Raw genomic sequence first — 19,773 nt, forward strand, 5'->3', positions numbered from 1 at the left:
GCACCAAACTGGGGATGGGGCTCCTTTGTGACCAGGAGAAGGTCATGGGGTATGTTTGGTTAGGAAAAATGTTCACGGTGAAGGGCAGGGCATATTTTCACCTTTGGCACACATTCCCGTACTTATCATCGACAAGACGGTTCCAGTGCTACTCTTTTTCATTGGCTTTCCGTATTTGTGGTGCTATTTGCTCGCTTTCAGACTCACAGTATGATTTTAGTGTTGCTCTTTCTTACTGACTGGTGCTATTTGTTCGCTTTCCGACATGTTGTAAATAACGTAAATTTATTTCACTATGGTGCATATTCCGTACGTAATACCATGTAATACATTATAATGGTCCTGCTTTTCGTGAATATACCTATACCACCAAAAAAAAAAACGTTCAATTTGACGGGCCACTTTAGATGCCAGAAAAAAGTCTATTTCAAGGGCGTCTCAAATGCCACAGCAGACACAATCCAAAGTGGAGGAACTTACAATAAAATGTGAATCAGAAAACCGTTTGTTCTATTTCTATGTTCTGTTTCTTTCATTTGGGAAACTCACCGGTTATAGATTCCGCTGGTTATTAATATTATACAGTACACACATAAACTTGGTTTGCGTCTGTATTAGATGATGTACATTTATAGGACTTGTAAAAGTTACCATTTTATTTTCACTTTTATTCTTTAAGTCACAATCACGATACATACTACTGCCCCCAGCCCCCCCAGGGATCTGATGCTGATAGTTTTTATTTGAAGCTGGGAGTAACTGTAGATGTGAGTGGTGTTTTGAGGTAATGGAATTGGACATTCTCTCATCTGGAGGGATAAAAGCTGACACACAAATGCTGGTGAATCTGCCTTCTTCATATCTCACCATCACTTGATTTTTTTTAATTCAGTTTTATTGAGAGTTCCTGCTCATGCTGAATTAGTATGCACCTTATGGTCTATGATGTCAAAAAAAAAAAACAGAGACATAGGTATACATGATATTTGGAATTATTCATTTTATGACCTGTATAGTACATTTCAGAAAACATTGTGGCAAAGATTCAACATTATTCATATTCATTCGCATAACATCTTACAGTTGTAATCGGTGACCGCATGTTTTTTTTCCCCCCCAATCTTGCCAGTCCCCACATGTTGCTGTATGGTGGTGTTTCTTTTATACTCCCGGACATGTAGAGGAAAGAATAGTACAGAGAGGTCAGTCCAGCACTTTATGCAATCATTCACATACACACAAGGATTGTCCTTCCTACATTTATGACTTGTGTACCTGTTGCAATGCGTACACTTCTCTCTGTGCTGTGGTTTCTATTACACACCTGAAAGAAAGAGACAATATATGTGAAAACATCATCGCACTAATGCAATATTATTTGAAAATGAACAGCATCAGATCGGCTGTGAATTTATGCTGGTGCTCATCTCTTTTTTTCAGGTGTGTAATAGAAACCACAACACAGAGAGAAGTGTGCGCATTGCAACAGGTATACACGTCATAAATGTAGGAAGGACGATCCTTGCGTGTGTGTGAACTGTGAGCATTTGAATTTGATGATTGCATACAGCTTTGAACTGACCTCTCTGTACTATTATTTCCTCTGCATGTCCTGGAGTACAAAAGAAACAGCATACAGCATCATAGAGACTGACAAGATCGGTTGGGGGGTTTGAATATGCAGTCACAGATTACAACCGCAAGATGTTATGCGAATGAATATGAATAATATTGCATCCGTGCCACGCTTTCTGAAATGTACTATACAGATCATAAAATGAATATTTCCAAATATCATATATACCTATGTCTCTGTTTTTTTTTTTTTGACATCATAGACCATAAGGTGCATACTAATTCTGCGTGAGCAGGAACACTCGATAAAACTGAATAAAAAAAATCAAGCGACAGTAACATACGAAGAAGGCAGATTCACCAGTGTTTGTGTGTCAGCTTTTATCTCGCCAGATGAGAGTGCCTTAAAACACCACTCACATCTACAGTTACTCCCAGTTTCAAATAAAAGCTAACAGTGTCAGATCCCTAGGGTGGTGTATGTATCGTGATCATAACTGATAGAATAAAAGTGGAAAAAAAAGGTAACTTTTACAAGTACTATAAATGTACACCGTCTTTTACAGATGCAAACCAAATGTACGTTTGTACTGTATAATATTAACAATAAGAGCAGCTCACTACTGATAATGGCAAATATAGGAGGCAGTGGGGATCAAACCGGGGACTCTTGATTACAAATCAGCAAATCTTACTGCTACGCCACGGAAGCTGTTGTATCATCCTTGAACCTTTTGTGAAAGTGTTTATCTGATCTTTGGACTTCATGCTTCACATATTATATAGTTTATGCCAATATTTTGTCATTTACTACTAAAATATGAAAAATGTTTCTGTTTTAACAATGTGTTTAAACAGATTACTGTAGAAACGGAACACACATGTAATGCATGTGTTCCAAATAACGATCTATTATTCCCACTCTAAAACTCCAGCACTTCACTCCCAGATAATTAATCAAGACATAAGCGGGGAGAAGTTTGTGCACATTCTAAGTCAGTGGGGGGATGGAATAGTAGGCTGCTTGCTGCTTGTCTTTATCGGCGCATTTACAGGACAAACGATACTGGCGGAGAGGTGCGAACGGATTTAAGATGGGCTGGATCTACGAGTTTTTTCGTAGGCTCTCGTAATTCTAGTGTTAATGATAGGCTAGTGGTGTAAAATTGTTATAACTGATCTATTCAATTGGTTAACTATGGAATGAAAACGGTAGAGGATTACCTTTGGACTACTGCAGCCATTGTAACAAATCCTCTTTCAGGGTTCAAAGTTTATAATTATATGCATCTGTACCACCAGATTGAACTTATATAGTATAAGAGGCCTACTGAAAATACTTCTAGGTAGAGGGTAAAATGTGTCTACAATAATATAGCGCAGGGGTCTGGAAAGCTGGTCCTTGACTGCTGTAATAGCTGCTTGCTTTTGTTCCAACCCAATTGCTTAATTGGAAACCAGTCCTTGCAATAACAGATTTTTGTTTAATTTTATGGCTTGTTAGCTTTTTCCTTTTGCCATGTCTGATCATTCTTACATTGTAGTTTTTTTTTTTCCTTTCCAAGGATATTATCCAAATGATTTGTTATCTGAAGTGAATTAGTAATTCTCTGTCTTTCACTTGTTTTCTCATCAGTTTACCTCCAAATATTTTACTAAACCTGATAGTTCATAATGAACACTCACAGGTATAAACTGAAACAAGAAAAATGGTTATCTGCAGTTTCCTTTGATACTTCCATAGCATAATGAGCAATTAAAAACTGTGACTAAAATAAGCAATTAAGGGTGGGAATCTTAACAAGAGAGAAAACTAAGGTTGTACTCACACTAGCAATCTGTTACCTGCCTGAAAATGGTTTTCTGCATATAACCCCCCAAACTCTAGTTTATTTGACTCGTGAGATCGCTCCATTCAGGGCCAACCGTACCATGTTCTGGTTCACTTAACGTGCCCAAGCACAGAAAACTGACATGACATCAAAGTTATTTAATATCATAACAATAACCTTAACATCATTTGCTGTACATGCAGCATGATTAACGGCAAAGTGCAGCACTGCACACTCAATAAATCTGTAAGACAGTAGTGTGTTATCTTGCCCTACACGATTCCAAAACAACCACAAAATAAGCAAAATCATATTGACATGCATGCTGTCACTCCGTGTTCGGATCTTGTTTTGGCTGTACACAAAGTTGCATGATTATGACAAAAGCACACCCAGGCCCAGAATACTAAAGCACAGTGTGAGAGCAGGCCAGCAGGAGTGTAGGGAGGGAGGAAATAATCCCGCTCAGGCACAGTATGGAACAAATGTGAGTACACCTGTAAATGAGGCATAAAAATATTACTTGACCAATAAAAGCTTCAACAGTAATAATGGACTTCTCTTTAAGAAACTGGGTTGGAACAAATCATGAAGCCACTGCAGGACTGACTTTGCAGACTCCTGCTGTAGATTTCTATAGTCTTCTTCAATAAAGACAAGAGGCTATTGAAGAACATGTAAAGAGCCTCAATATAAGGGTACAACATCTGTTAAAAGATGTGACCAGTTTAAAACAATCAAAAAATCTGATTTTCAAGACTTTAGCACAGTTGAACCATGTATTCCCCTCCATTATTGTTTTTATAGAAAACAAAAAAATGAGAGGTATTGTGTAACAATGCAAGTTAATTTTTGATCAGTAGCCTTGCATTTATGCGAGTAATGGAAGCAAGATTGCTTCTATTATTTCCCTGCTACCTGATAAATCATTAGAAGGGGCTTCTGCTTTATATGCTAACAAACTCCCAAACACATTAAAACCGGAGGACTTTTAAAAGGACTTGGCCACCATCTTTGATGTTCTGGACAGAACTCATACTGATAACAATTCATTGCTGGCACAGGAAAATAAAGCTGTAAGTGATTTTTTAATAACTTTCAAAAGGCTTACTATAGAATCATGTTGGGATGATGCCACACTTGTTAGACTTTTCAGAAATGGCTTTTCTGATAATAATAAAGAAGAGCTTTCAAAATATGATGTAAACATTGAACAATATATTTAGCATAGCTAAAAAAATTGGAAACAGGTTGGTTTGCAAAAAAAACCCCAAAACAAAGTAGCACTGAGAGCCTTTCTATTTCGTGAACATATGAAGCCCAGGTCTAATACTGATAATCAGCAAGAGCTTAGGAAGCTTGGGAAAGCTGTAATGGCTGACTTGGGGATGTCACTTCAGGATTACATCTGGGTTTTGTTTTTTTTTTTGTGGTGAATGTGAGCATTTAGTTGCTGTTACATGAAAGTCTTTAAGAAAGTTAAAGGTCCATCTGTTATAATAAGTTTGTTATAATATTAAGAATTGTGTCACTGTATCTGTTTTAGATCTCTTTAAATATATTTTTCATTCTTTTTCTTTGTAACATGCCATGAAGAGCTGAGCCAGCTTTAGCACGGAGTGTCAGCTTTCAGAATTGCTGGGCCAAGCAAAGCATAAAGACGGACAGGAACAGCTGTTGTCAGCCCTAAAAGGCCTAAGTGTTATATGATCTGACTGTCTGATGCTTAGCTCAAGTTTGTCTACCTTGTGTGGCAATGTACTGGGGGATTTGGTCGTGTGGACACAATATAAAAGAAGCTGGAACCTTGCCAAGCTTTGAGGACCTGAGTGAGTGGAAGCAATAGACTCAAACGCCACCTCCGTTGTGACAGAAAAAAGCAATTTCTACACGACCCAATCCCCACGGTTCACAGATGAAATTCGCTGGTCTTCCCTGTTTTTATAGCAACGTAAGCTGCATTAAAAAAGCTAAGTATATTCTGTCTTTTCTGTGACTTTGTCGCCGCCTATCGCCGAAAAGAGGGATATCACCGTTATAATTTATAATTATTTACATAAAGGTTTATTAAAACGCCGCAATATAAAAGAACATATTTCCACGGAGCTAACACTCCCATCGGAAACACCATCCCATAAATAGATTGGAAGGACAGAAGTTTTCAAGAAAGTCAGGTTTAAAATGATTTCTGCCTGCATTGCTAATGAATACGGACATTTTGGGATTTATGCATTTTGGGGCTTCAGTTGTATTATCTTTCATTTTGCGGTAGAATGTGGGCTACAAATCAAACAACTGAAATGAACCGCGAGTATTTCCTGCATCAATGGTGGTCTAAATGGGGAATGTATTGTTACATCTATTACATCACCAGCTACATTCATTTTGAGGCAGACTTCAATTATGAAACCATTTCATTTTTTATGTTACCTGCTTCACATTCACAAATTACTTTGGTATTCTGACACAAATTGTGACATAGACCTGTTATCTTCCTCCAGTAATTGCTTCAAGCTGATTGAGCAACCGTCTTTCTGAGAAAAATTTTGTATTTCTTACTACATGGTCAGTGATGATTTTGAACAGCATTAGTAAAATAGGTAATGTATTAAGGGGATACTTTTGATGGGTGACAATGACTAGAGATGTTAGAGTTTCTGAAAGCCTGTGAGGTTTGCTGTCATCTGAAAGCACAATCTGATTTTCGGTTCAGTTTATGTCAGCCAAATGATTTTCCTATGCATCCTTGGGAGTACAAAAAAAGTCAATTTTATTATTGAATTGCCTTTATCCAAGGACCACACTATGATTTTGGTAATTGCCAACCAATTTTGTAAGAGTGCCTATTTTCTACCCATGAAGTCTCTTAAATCAGGTACACAACTGTTTGAAACACTTATTTTAACACTTATTATTTTAAGTTACATGGGTTACCAAAATCATCTTTATTGAATCAACAGTCCTAGTTTATTTCTAGGTTCTGGAAGAGATTTTGTAATAAGGCGGAAAACCAGATTATGCTCACCTTGGGTTATCACCCAGTATGCAATGGGCTTGTTGTAAAGGGTAAATCAAGATCAAGAGAAGTTTTTACTTTGTATCATTAACTATCCATCCATCCATCTTCCAACCCACTGAATCCGAATACAGGGTCACGGGGGTCTGCTGGAGCCAATCCCAGCCAACACAGGGCACAAGGCAGGAACCAATCCTGGGCAGGGTGCCAACCCACCGCAGTGTATCATTAACTATTTCCAATCAAATTGCTATATTCTGCCCTTGGATGAGTTTCTAATCCCTCGCTATATCGCGCTTCGACTTTCGCGGCTTCACTCCATCGCGGATTTTAAATGTAAGCATATCTAAATATATATCAAAGATTTTTCGCTGGTTCGCGGATTTCTGCGGACAGAGGGTCTTTTAATTTATGGTACATGCTTCCTCAGTTTGTTTTCCCAGTTGATTTCATACAAGGGACGCTATTGGCGGATGGCTTAGAAGCTACCCATTCAGAGCATGTATTACATATTAACTAAAACTCCTCAATGATATACGATATGCTTCCCGCGCGGTGCTTGATTGTTTGCTTTTCTCTGTCTCTCTCACTCTCTCTGCGCCTGACGGAGGAGGTGTGAGCAGAGGGGCTGTTTGCACAGAGGCTGTATGCCTAGAGGATACAGACGCTCCTCTACAAAATGCCACTTTATCGTGGTGCATCGGCATACTTAAAAGCACGTATTGATTTTTTTGATTGTTTGCTTTTCTTATCTCGCTCTCTCTCTCTGACATTCTCTGCTCCTGACGGCGCTCCTTTGAAGAGAAGATACGTTTGCATTCTTTTAATTGTGAGAAAGAACTGCCATCTCTGTCTTGTCATGGAGCACAGTTTAAACTTTTGACTAAAGGGTGTTATTTCATGTCTAGAGGGCTCTAATAATGTTAACAGTGTGGGAGAGTTTAAAATATACAAAAATAACCATACAAACATATGGTTTCTACTTCGCCGATTTTCACCTATCGCGGTTCTGGAACGCAACCCCCGTGATCGAGGAGGGATTACTGTAGCCTGAAATTTTCATTTTCTTTGCTCTTAATATACGAGATCACCTTGTGGGAAGTGTAGCAGGAGCATGTAATTCTGTGGCCACTGCTACATAACATCTAGACTATGCTTGACAAGTCACTGGCACACCAAGAATATGAGAGCAGTGCAAGCAGCCAACTAGGAGCATTTTGGTGAGGTCATGGTGAACTACTTTTTAGCAACCTAAAAAAAGGATTCTTTCAAATCATTAAATAACCTTGGAAGGTAGGTGGAATTTTGCTACTGAGATAGGAGGGGTACTTTCAGAAACTCTGAGTGTGGCAGTGCAGGTAACTGGTGCAAAGGAGTGCAGTCTGCGGAGGAGATCACGGTCATGGTTAACAATCAAGGCCACAATGGTGGATATGATCCTAAAAGAAATAATAAAAGCACTGGATAGTATAGGGGCTTTGGGTTAATATATACATTTTTTAATGGAATATTTAGACCGTGACAAGTATGAGGCGTTTATGGCACCCATTTTAATCAAAGCAGAGAAGAGGGTATGCACCAGTTGGCAAGAATCACAATCTTCAGCCACCCTGACAAAGCTTATGCAAGGGTGGTAGGACAGAGAATCTAGTCAACGGCCAAATCTCTGATCCATTACAAGCCATACAGATTGTATAAAATTGATCCAACCTGGACAGATATTTGAGAGGTAATAGGAGTTTTTCTAATCACATTTTTGTACTATAAATCATCCCTGTGGGATGTTGAGCAACAGGGTGGAATTCTAAAGCCAATGATGCATAACATCAGGACCCTCTACTTGAATGTCAAGAGCTTCCGTAGTTGTAAATAGGTGAAATATTTTTAAATGTACAACTGCATCTAGGGTGTGTTGTCTTTTCTCTAGTTTGCAATTTTATGCATAGGATATCAATCTGCAACCAAAGCTCAGACAGTATCCAACTGGGGACGAAGGGTTGTAGCTATGATTATCGCAGATGTTGTTGTCTTTGCACTAGAGTACTTAATGCAAGAGTGTAAGTCAGTTATTATAAATATCAACTCTTCCAAAACCTCAGTCACAGTCCCCTCCCACAAAATAGTGGCTTATTGTTCGTATGCAAGAAAGCTGCTGTTCCAAGTGGTTTATGTGACTGGGGTCTTGTTCAAAAGTATATTCAGAGGTCACTGTGAATGGAATGACCAATGGCTCAGAGCACCGGCCCAACACTGAGGCCATTGTACTAGGTGGTGGTCGAACAAAATCCAGTTCCCAAGGCATATCACACAAGTCAAAGCTCAGGCTTCTTCCCAATCCTTATCTAATTTGATAATCTCTGTTTTGGACTTGAAGTTCATACGCTATCATGAGGAGCAACAATACAAAAGGACCGTGAAGTAGCACTGCTGCTGCTCTAGATCAAGAAAAGTGCACTTAAAGTGGTCTAGTCATGTAGTGAGGATACTTCCAGTGTATAGTCTTCAGTATCCAGCATGGCCCACAGCAAACAATCCTAGGAAATGCAGCAGAAGATTGCCTTTCAGTTTCCTAGAAGAAACTGGGATTTCCTCTAATTGAAAAACAAATTTCAGTAGAAAATCTGTCTGCGTTCCCTCTTCCTTTAGGGTAAACATTGTAGCATTAAAATACATTTCCAAAACATTAATATACAAGACATTTGAAAAACTTTGTTTTTTTTTTTTATTACCTTAACTTTCAGAATGAATAGTCAAGCTTGATGAATGTTTCATATTATATTTTACTTTTAAATAATTTGATTTGCACTACAAAAATGTACAGTGGACATAGCTTGAAGCAAGCATGAAAGACATGTCACACAAACATATGGTTCCCACAATAAATCCTTTTTTTACTATGCTGACACAATTAGGTTCATCATTATTTGTATGAATTACATTATAATGTACATTTACAACGTATCCTAGTATGATGCCATTGATAAGCAAGCATCAGTTTATACAACAGAATAAATTTACACTACCATTAACCACCCTGCTAACTAGTTAATACAGAGTATAGCCATACATTTGTTTCTCCCCTTACATAAACTTATAGAAAGCTTTAAAAATGTGAATGAAGCACCATATGATTGTCCAGCAAATGTAGTAAAGTACAAAGACTGAGCAAAGTACTTTATTAAAAAAAGGCAGAAGAAGACAAACAGAATGCTATAAAAGCTTTAACAAGCCCTACACTGGAAACAGTAAAAGTAAGCTGTAAAGTTGACCATGCCAATTTGGACAAAAGTTTATGAATGTTTATTGATCTTCATTCTCCTTTATGTACTTTACACTCTGATTTATTTGACTGAGACAAAATGACTTTAATACAGGGTATTAGTGAAAACTCCATTTTTCAGAATTGGCATATTGTGACATTGGTTTAGTAAATTTTATTTAACAGAGAATCCTTGGCAGAAAATGAATTAATTTACTATTATTCCAGAACACATGAAACATGTCAACTCTGTAAATACCATGACATAATTTGCATATTAGTAAATGTATTATATGCTCTAGTCTTAGGTTTGACTTTCAAAGCTGCCAAAATTATTTGTCACTTTTATAGTGACAAAATTATAAGACATAGTCAGACATGAGAGGAACAGGATTATTGAACATGTCACATTAACAAAATGAAAAATGTTAAATTTGCATCACAGCTAGGAATTTATAATTTGGCTAGAAATCATAGTCTTCCAGGCACAATGATACATCCGATTACCATGACAAGAAGAACTCAAAGTGTTGTTTACTCAATATTCTAGCAAATCCAGGTGAACAACATTCAAGAAAGTCAACCGAAGGATGAGCACTGGATATTCAAGTTATTGTTAAGGAGGTCAATATATATTTTTGTAAATTGACACATTCTCAAAATACAATATGGAACAAATGCGTGAAACAATGGTTTTAGCAGCTTGTATACAACAACTCAGATTTTGGGAGCTCAATAATAATCTGTTCAGACTATATTAGTTCAAATCCATATTCACTGCATGCAATATGTACATAAATGTTGCTGTGGGTCAGTTGATACTTTTTGCAAACTTATCATATATACAGATTTAGCAGCAATTACCTTTATCTCCCATCCATTTGTAAAATTACTGAAGACATTATGCAATACTTTCCAGTCACCACACACATTGATCTGGCACGAAAACAGATTGGATTTACCTACATTAACAGTATATTGTGTTATTTTTTTTTAAAAAAAAAAGTACAAAATATTTTATCAATTAAAAAAAAGTAAGAATTACTTGACAAAAAACAAAAACATTTAGGATTGTTTATAACATGTTTAGTTCTCTTATGGCATTATATGGCCAAATTGCACTTTACAGCAATTTAACAGTTAAAACTATTTAGACACATACAATGTCATCTAATTCTGCTGTAACATTTTTAATCATCTTGTTAAAATTATTGACAACCTTGCATAATACAGAAACAAAGAAAACCTTTTTTGAACAATGTATACAACTACCTGTTTTCTTTTGTGTTATTAGTATTAAGGCAAAGATTTTTCATCTCCCAAGTGACATATACTGTATCTAGCCGAAGACGAAACCCAGTGGAGGTATCAAAATAGAACTCATTAACATGATCACTCTGGGACTGTTGTTCATCCAGCTCTTCTCAAAGCCGAGTGACTGCTAATGAAAGGCACTGTTGTATTCCGCCATAGGCAGTGTGCTGTTTATACCACTTTGCATGCCTCAATACATTAAACTGGTGCTCACATCAAACTTCGGTGTCTAAAAAATGAGAAGCATAGCAAAAAGATGTGAATATTAACAAAAACATTTCTAGCAGACAGAAAATACACCTCAGTATAACAATGTTTCATTCAGTGTAGTCATGTTTTAGCAGAATTCTAAATGGTCTCACTTATCCATGCAGTCCACATGTACAAAAAATAATTGGCTTGAATTCATGGCTAGTCTTCTAATAATCTCACAGTTTTTCATAATTTTCTTATAAATGGAAAAAGCATGTTCAATGTTAAGGGCCATGCAGTGATAACCAAATGTCAACTTAGCTAAAAACAGATATTAAGGTAGGGGGCTCAGGTGCAGATTGGAATAAAGGCCAGACAGAGAAGATATGTGTGAAAACAAAAACTGTCAAAGGTTCCAAAACAATAGTCGGCTTATGCTATTTGGGAGGTACTGTTAGAAAACTGGGGTTAAACAAATACATCTTATTTGAATCTTTTCAAAACTTTCTCTTTATGCACAGTAGAGATCACATAATTGTAATCCTCAAGGATGCAGTTATTATGCTCAACTAGGTGCAACCCTGATTAAGACATTTCAAATAAAATCACCTTGGGATGAAGTTGACCACAAAAAGGCGCTACGCAAAATAATCCTTGCAGTTGTGTAACCTCATCCTTTGCTTGAAATAATCACAAACCTGCAGGCAACTGGTGACAATATCCTTTGAGATGAATGTGTCTCAGAATTCAGGAGAAGACAAAATGCATAGAAAATGCATTGTGAAAAACAAAAGGGTTTGCGCAGATGCCACTACTAGGTTTGATTCTACTTAATCCTGAAATTTTATTCGTAACAGAACTGAAAAAGGCCACTACAATTTCTGAAAGGTGTAAATTCAGATACTGCAGTGCAAGACAAATGAGTCATAATAAAGACTAAATGACAACAGTTTGGTGATAGAGAAGTTTTGGAATCTTTTGCAAACCACATCAAAAAATCCAAATTCCAAAGTTTTAACTTTTAAGGAAGTGATCAGGGATCTCAGGTAGGACACTATATGAGTCTAATGTTACTGAAATATAGCCCTTTCACTGGGACCCCTGCCCAGGGTTGTTTTGTGCCTTGTACTCACTGTTGTTAAGGTAGGCTTAACACCCTGCTTTGGACAAAACAGGCGCAGGAAATGTATAGAATACTTTCACTCATAAACTTGTGTTATTTTATAAAATGATGGTAGTGCTGCTGCCTCACAGTAAGGGGACCCAGGTTCGCTTCCCAGGACCTCCCTGCGTGGAGTTTGCCTGTTCTCCCCGTGTCTGTGTGGGTTTCCTCCGTGTGCTCCGGTTTCTTCCCAGAGTCCAAAGACATGCAGGTTAGGCTCATTGGTGATCGTAAATTGTGCTTGGTGTGTGTGCCTTGTGGTGGGCTGATGCCCTGCCTGGGCTTTGTTCCTGCCTTGCGCCCTGTGTTGGCTGGAATTGGCTCCAGCAGACCTCCCATGACCCTGTGTTAGGATATAGCGGGTTGGATAATGGATGGATGGATTTCCTATCAGTAGTTTAAACATACCAATGCTGCTGGTTAAACCGAAACTGTTATGTACACTTTAATAGCAATCACATTTTTTAATCCTCACCTTGTTTATGATTGTAGTCGATTGCAGTGGTAAGTTTTTTGCTTTTCCATTTTAACCTCTAAATGTTCCCCCATTTCTTAAATTATTACAAACACCAGGAACAAGCAAACAATACAAGGTGATTTGTAATTCAATTGGCTAATCTGGTTTGCTTTCAAGTCTTGCCTACCAAAGTGTAATTTTATGTCCATAAAGGTAATGATTGGAAAGTAGCAGGTTTTACATGGTATGAATGTAATTTTATGGACCCATTAACAGAAAAATCAATTATAACTTGACTCCTTACAGAAGTGGGGTTGGGCTGCAGATATGCAGCTTGAGACAGCTTCAGCAATTACTGTATATCAGTAGCTGTACTGTAGTGTAAATATGTTATAGATTTAAAAAGTGTATAAAAAATATACTCACTTCACAATACTAAAAGTAGTTATTTTACCAAAAAAGAAAATATTTACAGCAATCTGGTTGCTTTAAAATTAAATTGATGAGAAAAGCACATTGTCTTATGGGTGAGAATAATCAAAAAAATATTTTTATTATATTCAGAATCTGACTGGATAAAAATATACTAACTGTATAAATCAATAATGTTTTAGAGTAACAGCAATAATAAAAATACATAAACTTTAAGAATAGAATCAACCTGATTAATGCATAAAAGAGACTCCAACTGCCTTTCAGAGAAACCTTCATATACAGTGTAAAGTGGATTATGTTGACATTTTCAGTTTTAAAACTTAAAAAATTATAAAAGGTATTTTTATTTGGATTTCTGTAAAAACAACTTGTTTTAGTAGAATTGTGTGATGAATTATTTAAAACAATACATGTTTTAACAGTGTGTGTTCTGTGATGGTCTGGCACCAAGGTTGGTTGTATTCTTGCACCCAATGCAGTTTATAAAAAAAAAAGGCATCGCCTTCTATGATCCTACAAAATGCATTTTCTATACATTGATTAACTAACAACCTAAAGGAAACAAATATATAAACGTTTTTAAAAGATTGTTGGGCCCCCAGAACAACAGACAGAAATTGCAATGGAATTTCGATGGATGGATACTTTATTAATCCAAAGGGGAAATTCACATACTTCAGCAGCAGCATACTGATAAAAAAAAATATTAAAGAGTGATAAAAATGCAGGTATAACAGACAATAACTTTGTATAATATTAACGTTTCCCCCGCCTTAGGTGGAATTGAAGAGTCACAGTGTGGGGGAGGAACGATCTCTTCAGTCTGTCAGTGGAGCAGGACAGTGACAGCAGTCTGTCGCTGAAGTTGCTCCTCTGTCTGGAGATGACACTGTTCAGTGGATGCAGTGGATTCCCCATGATTGACAGGAGCCTGCTCAGCGCCCTTCACTTTGCCACGGATGTCAAACTGTGCAGCTCCGTGCCTACAATAGAGCCTGCCTTCCTCACCAGTTTGTCTAGGCATGAGGCGTCCCTCTTGTTTATGCTGCCTCCCCTGCACTCTACCGCGTAGAAGATCGTGCTCGCCACAACTGTTTGATAGAACAACTGCAGCATCTTATTGCAGATGTTGAAGGACGCCAGTTTTCTAAGAAAGTATAGTCGGCTCTGTCCTCTCTTGCACAGACCATCAGAATTGGCAGTCCAGTCCAATTTATCATCCAGCTGCACTCCCAGGTATTTATAGGTCTTCACCCGGTGCACACAGTCACCTCTTATGGGTCCATGAGGGGCCTGGTCCTCCTAAAATTCACTACCAGCTCCTTGGTTTTGCTGGTGTTCAGTTGTAGGTGGTTTGAGACGCACTATTTAACAAAGTCCTTGATTAGGTTCCTATACTCCTCCTCCTGCCCACTCCTGATGCAGCCCACGATAGTTTCGTCAGTGAACTTTTGCATGTGGCAGGACTCTGAGCTGTATTGGAAGTCCGATGTATATAAGCTGAACATGACCAGAGAAAGTAAAGTCCCCTGTGGTGCTCCTGTGTTGCTGACCACAAGAGTCAGACCTGCAGTTCCCGAGACGCACATACTGAGGTCTGTCTGTAAGGTAGTCCACGATCCATGCCACCAGGTATGAATCTACTCCCATCTCTGTCAGCTTGTCCCTAAGGAGCAGAGGTTGGATGGTGTTGAAGGTGATAGAGAAATCCAGAAACATAATTTTTACAGCACCACTGCCTCTGTCCAAGTGGGAGAGGGATCGGTGTAGCATAAAGATGATGGCATCTCTGCTCCCACCTTCTCCTGGTATGCAAACTGCAGAGGATCGAGGGTGTAGAGAACCTGTGGCCTCAGGTGGTGAAGCAGCAGCTGCTCCATGGTCTTCATCACATGAGATGTCACAGCGACTTGCCGGAAGTCATTCAGCTCGCTTGGACGCAATACCTTTGGGACTGGGGTGATACAAGATGTTTTCCAAAGCCTCGGGACTCTCCCTTGTTCCAGGCTCAGGTTGAAAATGTGCTGTAGAGGACTCCCCAGCTCCAACTTACAGGCCTTGGCAATACTCCATCTGGACCCATTGCTTTGCTGGCACGGTCTCCTAAGCTCTCTGCTTTCCTGGGCTGCTGTAATTGTGGGTGGGGGGAAACTCTCTCCTATGCTGGTATTAGCAGAAGGATGGGTAGTGTGTGCAGTACTCCGAGGTGAGAGTGGGTTAGAGTGGTCAAACATGTTAAAGAAATTGTTCATCTGGTTTGCACTCTCCACGTCTCTCTCAATGGTGGCTTCGAGCTGCAGCCAGTGATGATCTCCATCCCATCCCATCCTTCCTTAATGCTGTTATTCTGCAGCTTCTGCTCCAGATTTCTCCTGTAATGCTCCTTCGCCGCCCTGAGCTGGACTCGGAGTTCCTTCTGCACGCGCTTGAGCTCATGCTGATCACCACCTTTAAAAGCCCTTTTCTTCTGGTTCAAAAGGCCCTTGATGTCACTTGTAATCCATGACTTGTTGTTAGCATAGCAGTGTACTGTTCTTACTGGAACTACAATGTCCACACAGAAGTTGATGTAGTCATTAGTGCAGTCAACAACCTCCTCAATGTTCTCACTAAGATCCTGTAATGGAAGGATTTTTATAAAGAGAGGGGGGGGATCAAGAGAGCCTCGCTCAGCGCAAAAAACAGCTTCAAGAAGGAAAAGTACTGGGAATATGGCCAGAGGGTCATGCTGACTTGTTTTTCACTTCAAGGGGCTTCAAGCAATTCTTATTTTTGTGTGCCTCCTGGTACCAGGTGTCGTCATCATCAGGACCAAGTGCAAAACAACTGCCTCCAAGGTGTGTGTGCTGAAACTAATCACTTCTGTATACACTGACCAGCGCTTTGGGCAAGGGCGCTCAATTGATATAAGGGAAGCAGTTTCTTTGGAGGCTGGTAAATTGGAAGGGCAAAAATAAGTTGATCCTCTGACAAGACTGACAAGCGGGCCCCCTCAGTCTACTGGTCTGGGATGATGGCTCTGTGCCTTTTCATATGTTTGTAAGTATTGTTTTGCTTTTGTATGTCTGCATTATATTGCATTAGATGTGTTTGATTATTATAATTGATTAAGTAAATAAAATAGAAGTATTGGACCTCTTCTCTCTGATTCTTTGCCTACTTATGTTCTAATCCCTTGAACCATTTTCCCGTAACAAAACAGATCCTTGCAGGATATCCCAGTCTGTAGTTCCAAAGCAGTCTCTCAGAGACTGCACTGCCTCAGCGGACCACTTCCTGAATGAGCATGTGGTTGTAGGTAGCTCCCTCACTCTTGGTTTGTAGTGAGGCTGAAGCAGAACCAGGTTATGATCTGCTTTCCCAAGCGCAGGCAGCGGGGTGGCGCTGTATGTGTCTTTAACATTTGCATACAGTAGGTCAATAGTCCTAGTTACAATCCACATACTGGGAAAAGGCAGGTAATGTTTTGTCCAGCGTCACATGGTTAAAGTCTCCAGCAATTAGCACAGGGTGCTGCGTTTGTATGGAAGATGTCACCCACTATCTCCACGTCCACCTGAGGAGGATGTAAATAATAACAACAATGACATGTCCAAACTCACCGGGCAAGTAGTAGGGATGCAGACTTATGGCCAGCAGTTCGACGTCCCTCCAGCAAGTGGAGATTTTAACATTTATATGTCCAGAGTTGCACCACCTTGTATTCACATAGAGAGCGAGTCCTCCTCCTTTCTGCTTCCCACAGGTATTTGCGTCTCTGTCCGCTCTAACTTTGCTAAACCCAGGTAACTCCACGTTAGCATCTGGGATGTTAGTTGTGTCACAAAAACACAACAAACAGCATTCTCTGTAGATCCTGACATTTTTCACCAGTGCAGCCAGTTCATCAATCTTATTTGGTAGTGAGTTCACATTTCCCAGGATCATAGAAGCCACCGAAGGCTTGTATCGTCACTTTCTCGCTAGCTGCTTGGCTATTAGCTTAGCACCGGCTCTGCTGCCACAATACGCACTCTGCCACAAGGTGGCATGCTAAATCCAGTGTGCACATACAGAAAAGAAAAGAATTAAACTAGTTTGGAGAACAGAAGTAGATGATAAAGAAGGAGCAGGATGGGCAATAGACTGAACTCCAGGCATTTCTTAGCATTCTAGCACTGCACAATGCATAGCACCCAGTGAGTGACTAATCAGCCATGTGTGCTGAGTTGTTATCCAGCAGGAAGAGCCCTAAGGTACCTTTGTTCACAATGACAGTTTCACCATGGCAACAGGAAACATTTTAAACAAATACAATACACATCTAGATATACTGAAAAAACAGAAGTGCCATGTGCCTTTTCAGGTATTACATTTCCAAGAGTATAAAAATGACACAGATAACAAGATATGACGTAATTACTAATATAACTAGCTGCACAATGCACCTTTCATCTTTTCTAATAAATAAGAGAATTTAATTTCCCTACATCTTAAAGAGGTCTAGATTTACTAAAGTACAAGTTAGATTGAATAATGTAAAACTAATAGGAATTAAGTAACATTTTATTTGAAGCGTCTCTTCCCAAATAATAATGTGATGTTCTTATTACTGGCATATGATTATATTATATTGAGTCCTTTCTATCACAGTGAGTCAAAGAAAAACCTTTATGGTAGCCTTTTTAGTGAACTAATTGTAACTTCATGCCATTTTTAGGCAAGCAAAAAATACAAATTAGTTTACAATACAATCACACAATTGATATGGCAATAGAGACGTCAGATTCAAGACTTGACACCTTTTCCCTACACTGTTCAGAGAGCTAAATGCCATATAAGCCCAGTCTGAAATTGTTCCTCATACCTATTATAACAGCAGAATAGGTTTGATAAAGACTGCTCATGATTATTAAAGAATGACATTAATGAATTTGAGTCAAATTCTAAAAACAAATATAGAACCTCTCAGTTTACCTTCCAGTTTAAAAAAATATATTACTTTTCTGTTGAGTTATGGTAGATGGGCTAATACTCATCCAGTAAAGCAAAATGAGTCTTTGTGTGAGCGATATAATGTAGGATACTACAATAGATTTTTCATTGCATAGTGTTACTGTATCTGATGTTACTCCAAAGATTCCAGGATTATAAGTGATTAAAGGATTATAAGTGATTTTAGATCAAGGTTATCGGAGACATCTGCAAAAACTGTAACATAGAATGGTTTGGGTACAAGAAATTCACAAAAATTCTGGCCTAGCAATGTAGGATGCTGGATGACAGGACTTGCAGTTTGTATTGTGGCTTTGATACATATCAGACAGTTTAAAAAAAGATGTGTGTGTGATGTACAATTTTATGATGAATTACAGCATGCTTTTATTGTTAAACTCTCATGTCAGAGTTCACAACTTACACTGTTGTCTTTGGGTATGCTTTTGTCTTCATTGCAGCTCCTTCTCTCTAATGAAGAGTGATATATTGGGTTTCTATTGAAGGTTACTGGGGAGACTCTGTCATGACAGATCTTGCTCTCTGAAACCAAAAATAAAACTATAAAATACTCAGTTGGAAAAACAAAAGAAAAACATGGACATACTAAAAGGAATGCCATTTTAAATGTGTGCTGCCATACCCAGTCGTTCTATAGTAAGTATTTTTCCTAATGCAATTCTAATGCTGAACAGTCTTACTTGAGTTAAAAAGACAAACCCAGAAATAACAGTTTGACTGGATTCCACAGGCTTTGTAAAATAGACAGCTGGCCTCTATCAAGACCAGAGACCCTAGTTTAAAATTACAGTATGTTTATTTGTATTTTCTTTTTGTTGTTTGACACATAAATTGTGACCAATGCACAGCAAATTATTATACATGCTCCCTATTTTGCATATAGGCACAATGATGACAAATTCCAGCACCATTAAGTTTGGTTTTACAAACCACAAAGAATTTACCAGTCGTTCATAGAAAAAGCAGCACAAAGGCCATTTGTATGTTGTGAAGCAAGACCACGTCTGAGACTTTTAGAACAGCATCCAATTCTGTAAGACATCTACAAAGACAGCACAAAGATAGGTGAGCAGGCTAACATTAATTACAAAAGCCAGGAGGTTTGGTCTATGCCTAACATTATATGTATTCGCATTTTTTATTCTGTCAAAGCAGGCAAAGCGCCCATTAGACATCGCAATGGTCTGCTAGCTAAACATAATGATAAAGTATGATTCTGCATCACATAAGAGAAAGAAACTAACTGTGATCAAAATAGCCTCAAACCTTGAGACAAAGTGGTGTGTGTATAAACTTGAACTGTTGTGAACACAGAAAATGCATGGAGGCAAAAAGAAAATATGAAGGCCATGGAAAAAGGAGATATAGTAGGAATCTGGAAAGTGGCTGCTCTTAAGAATAAAATGGTGTGCACTGAAGAGTATTACAAGCATAAGAAAACCAGGAGATGATAATGAAGCCAAAGAATCCATTTTAAAAATCTACTCCACTCATTACTATAATGTTATTTTCAATAGTTTATTCTAGACTTTTATT

At 38.5% G+C, this 19,773-nt stretch overlaps 1 protein-coding gene across 7 annotated transcripts in view; it reads right to left on the bottom strand.

The window, feature by feature from the left end:
* Window positions 1-9,183: 9,183 nt before the first annotated feature.
* Window positions 9,184-19,773, bottom strand: part of LOC120529409 (myosin VIIA and Rab interacting protein) — a 544,611-nt gene continuing 534,021 nt past the window's right edge. For 6 of the 7 annotated variants that reach the window (XM_039753183.1, XM_039753185.1, XM_039753181.1 and 3 more), the window contains 2 exons: window positions 18,641-18,759; window positions 9,184-11,225 (listed from right to left, as the gene is read on the bottom strand). In XM_039753183.1, coding sequence (XP_039609117.1) covers window positions 11,187-11,225; window positions 18,641-18,759 — 158 coding nt within the window. In that variant the 3' untranslated portion in view covers window positions 9,184-11,186. The remainder of the gene's footprint in view (window positions 11,226-18,640; window positions 18,760-19,773) is intronic. The other variant, XM_039753187.1, reaches the window with a different exon arrangement.

Source organism: Polypterus senegalus, chromosome 5, assembly GCF_016835505.1.
Source record: "Polypterus senegalus isolate Bchr_013 chromosome 5, ASM1683550v1, whole genome shotgun sequence".
Classification (NCBI taxonomy): Eukaryota; Metazoa; Chordata; class Cladistia; order Polypteriformes; family Polypteridae; genus Polypterus; species Polypterus senegalus.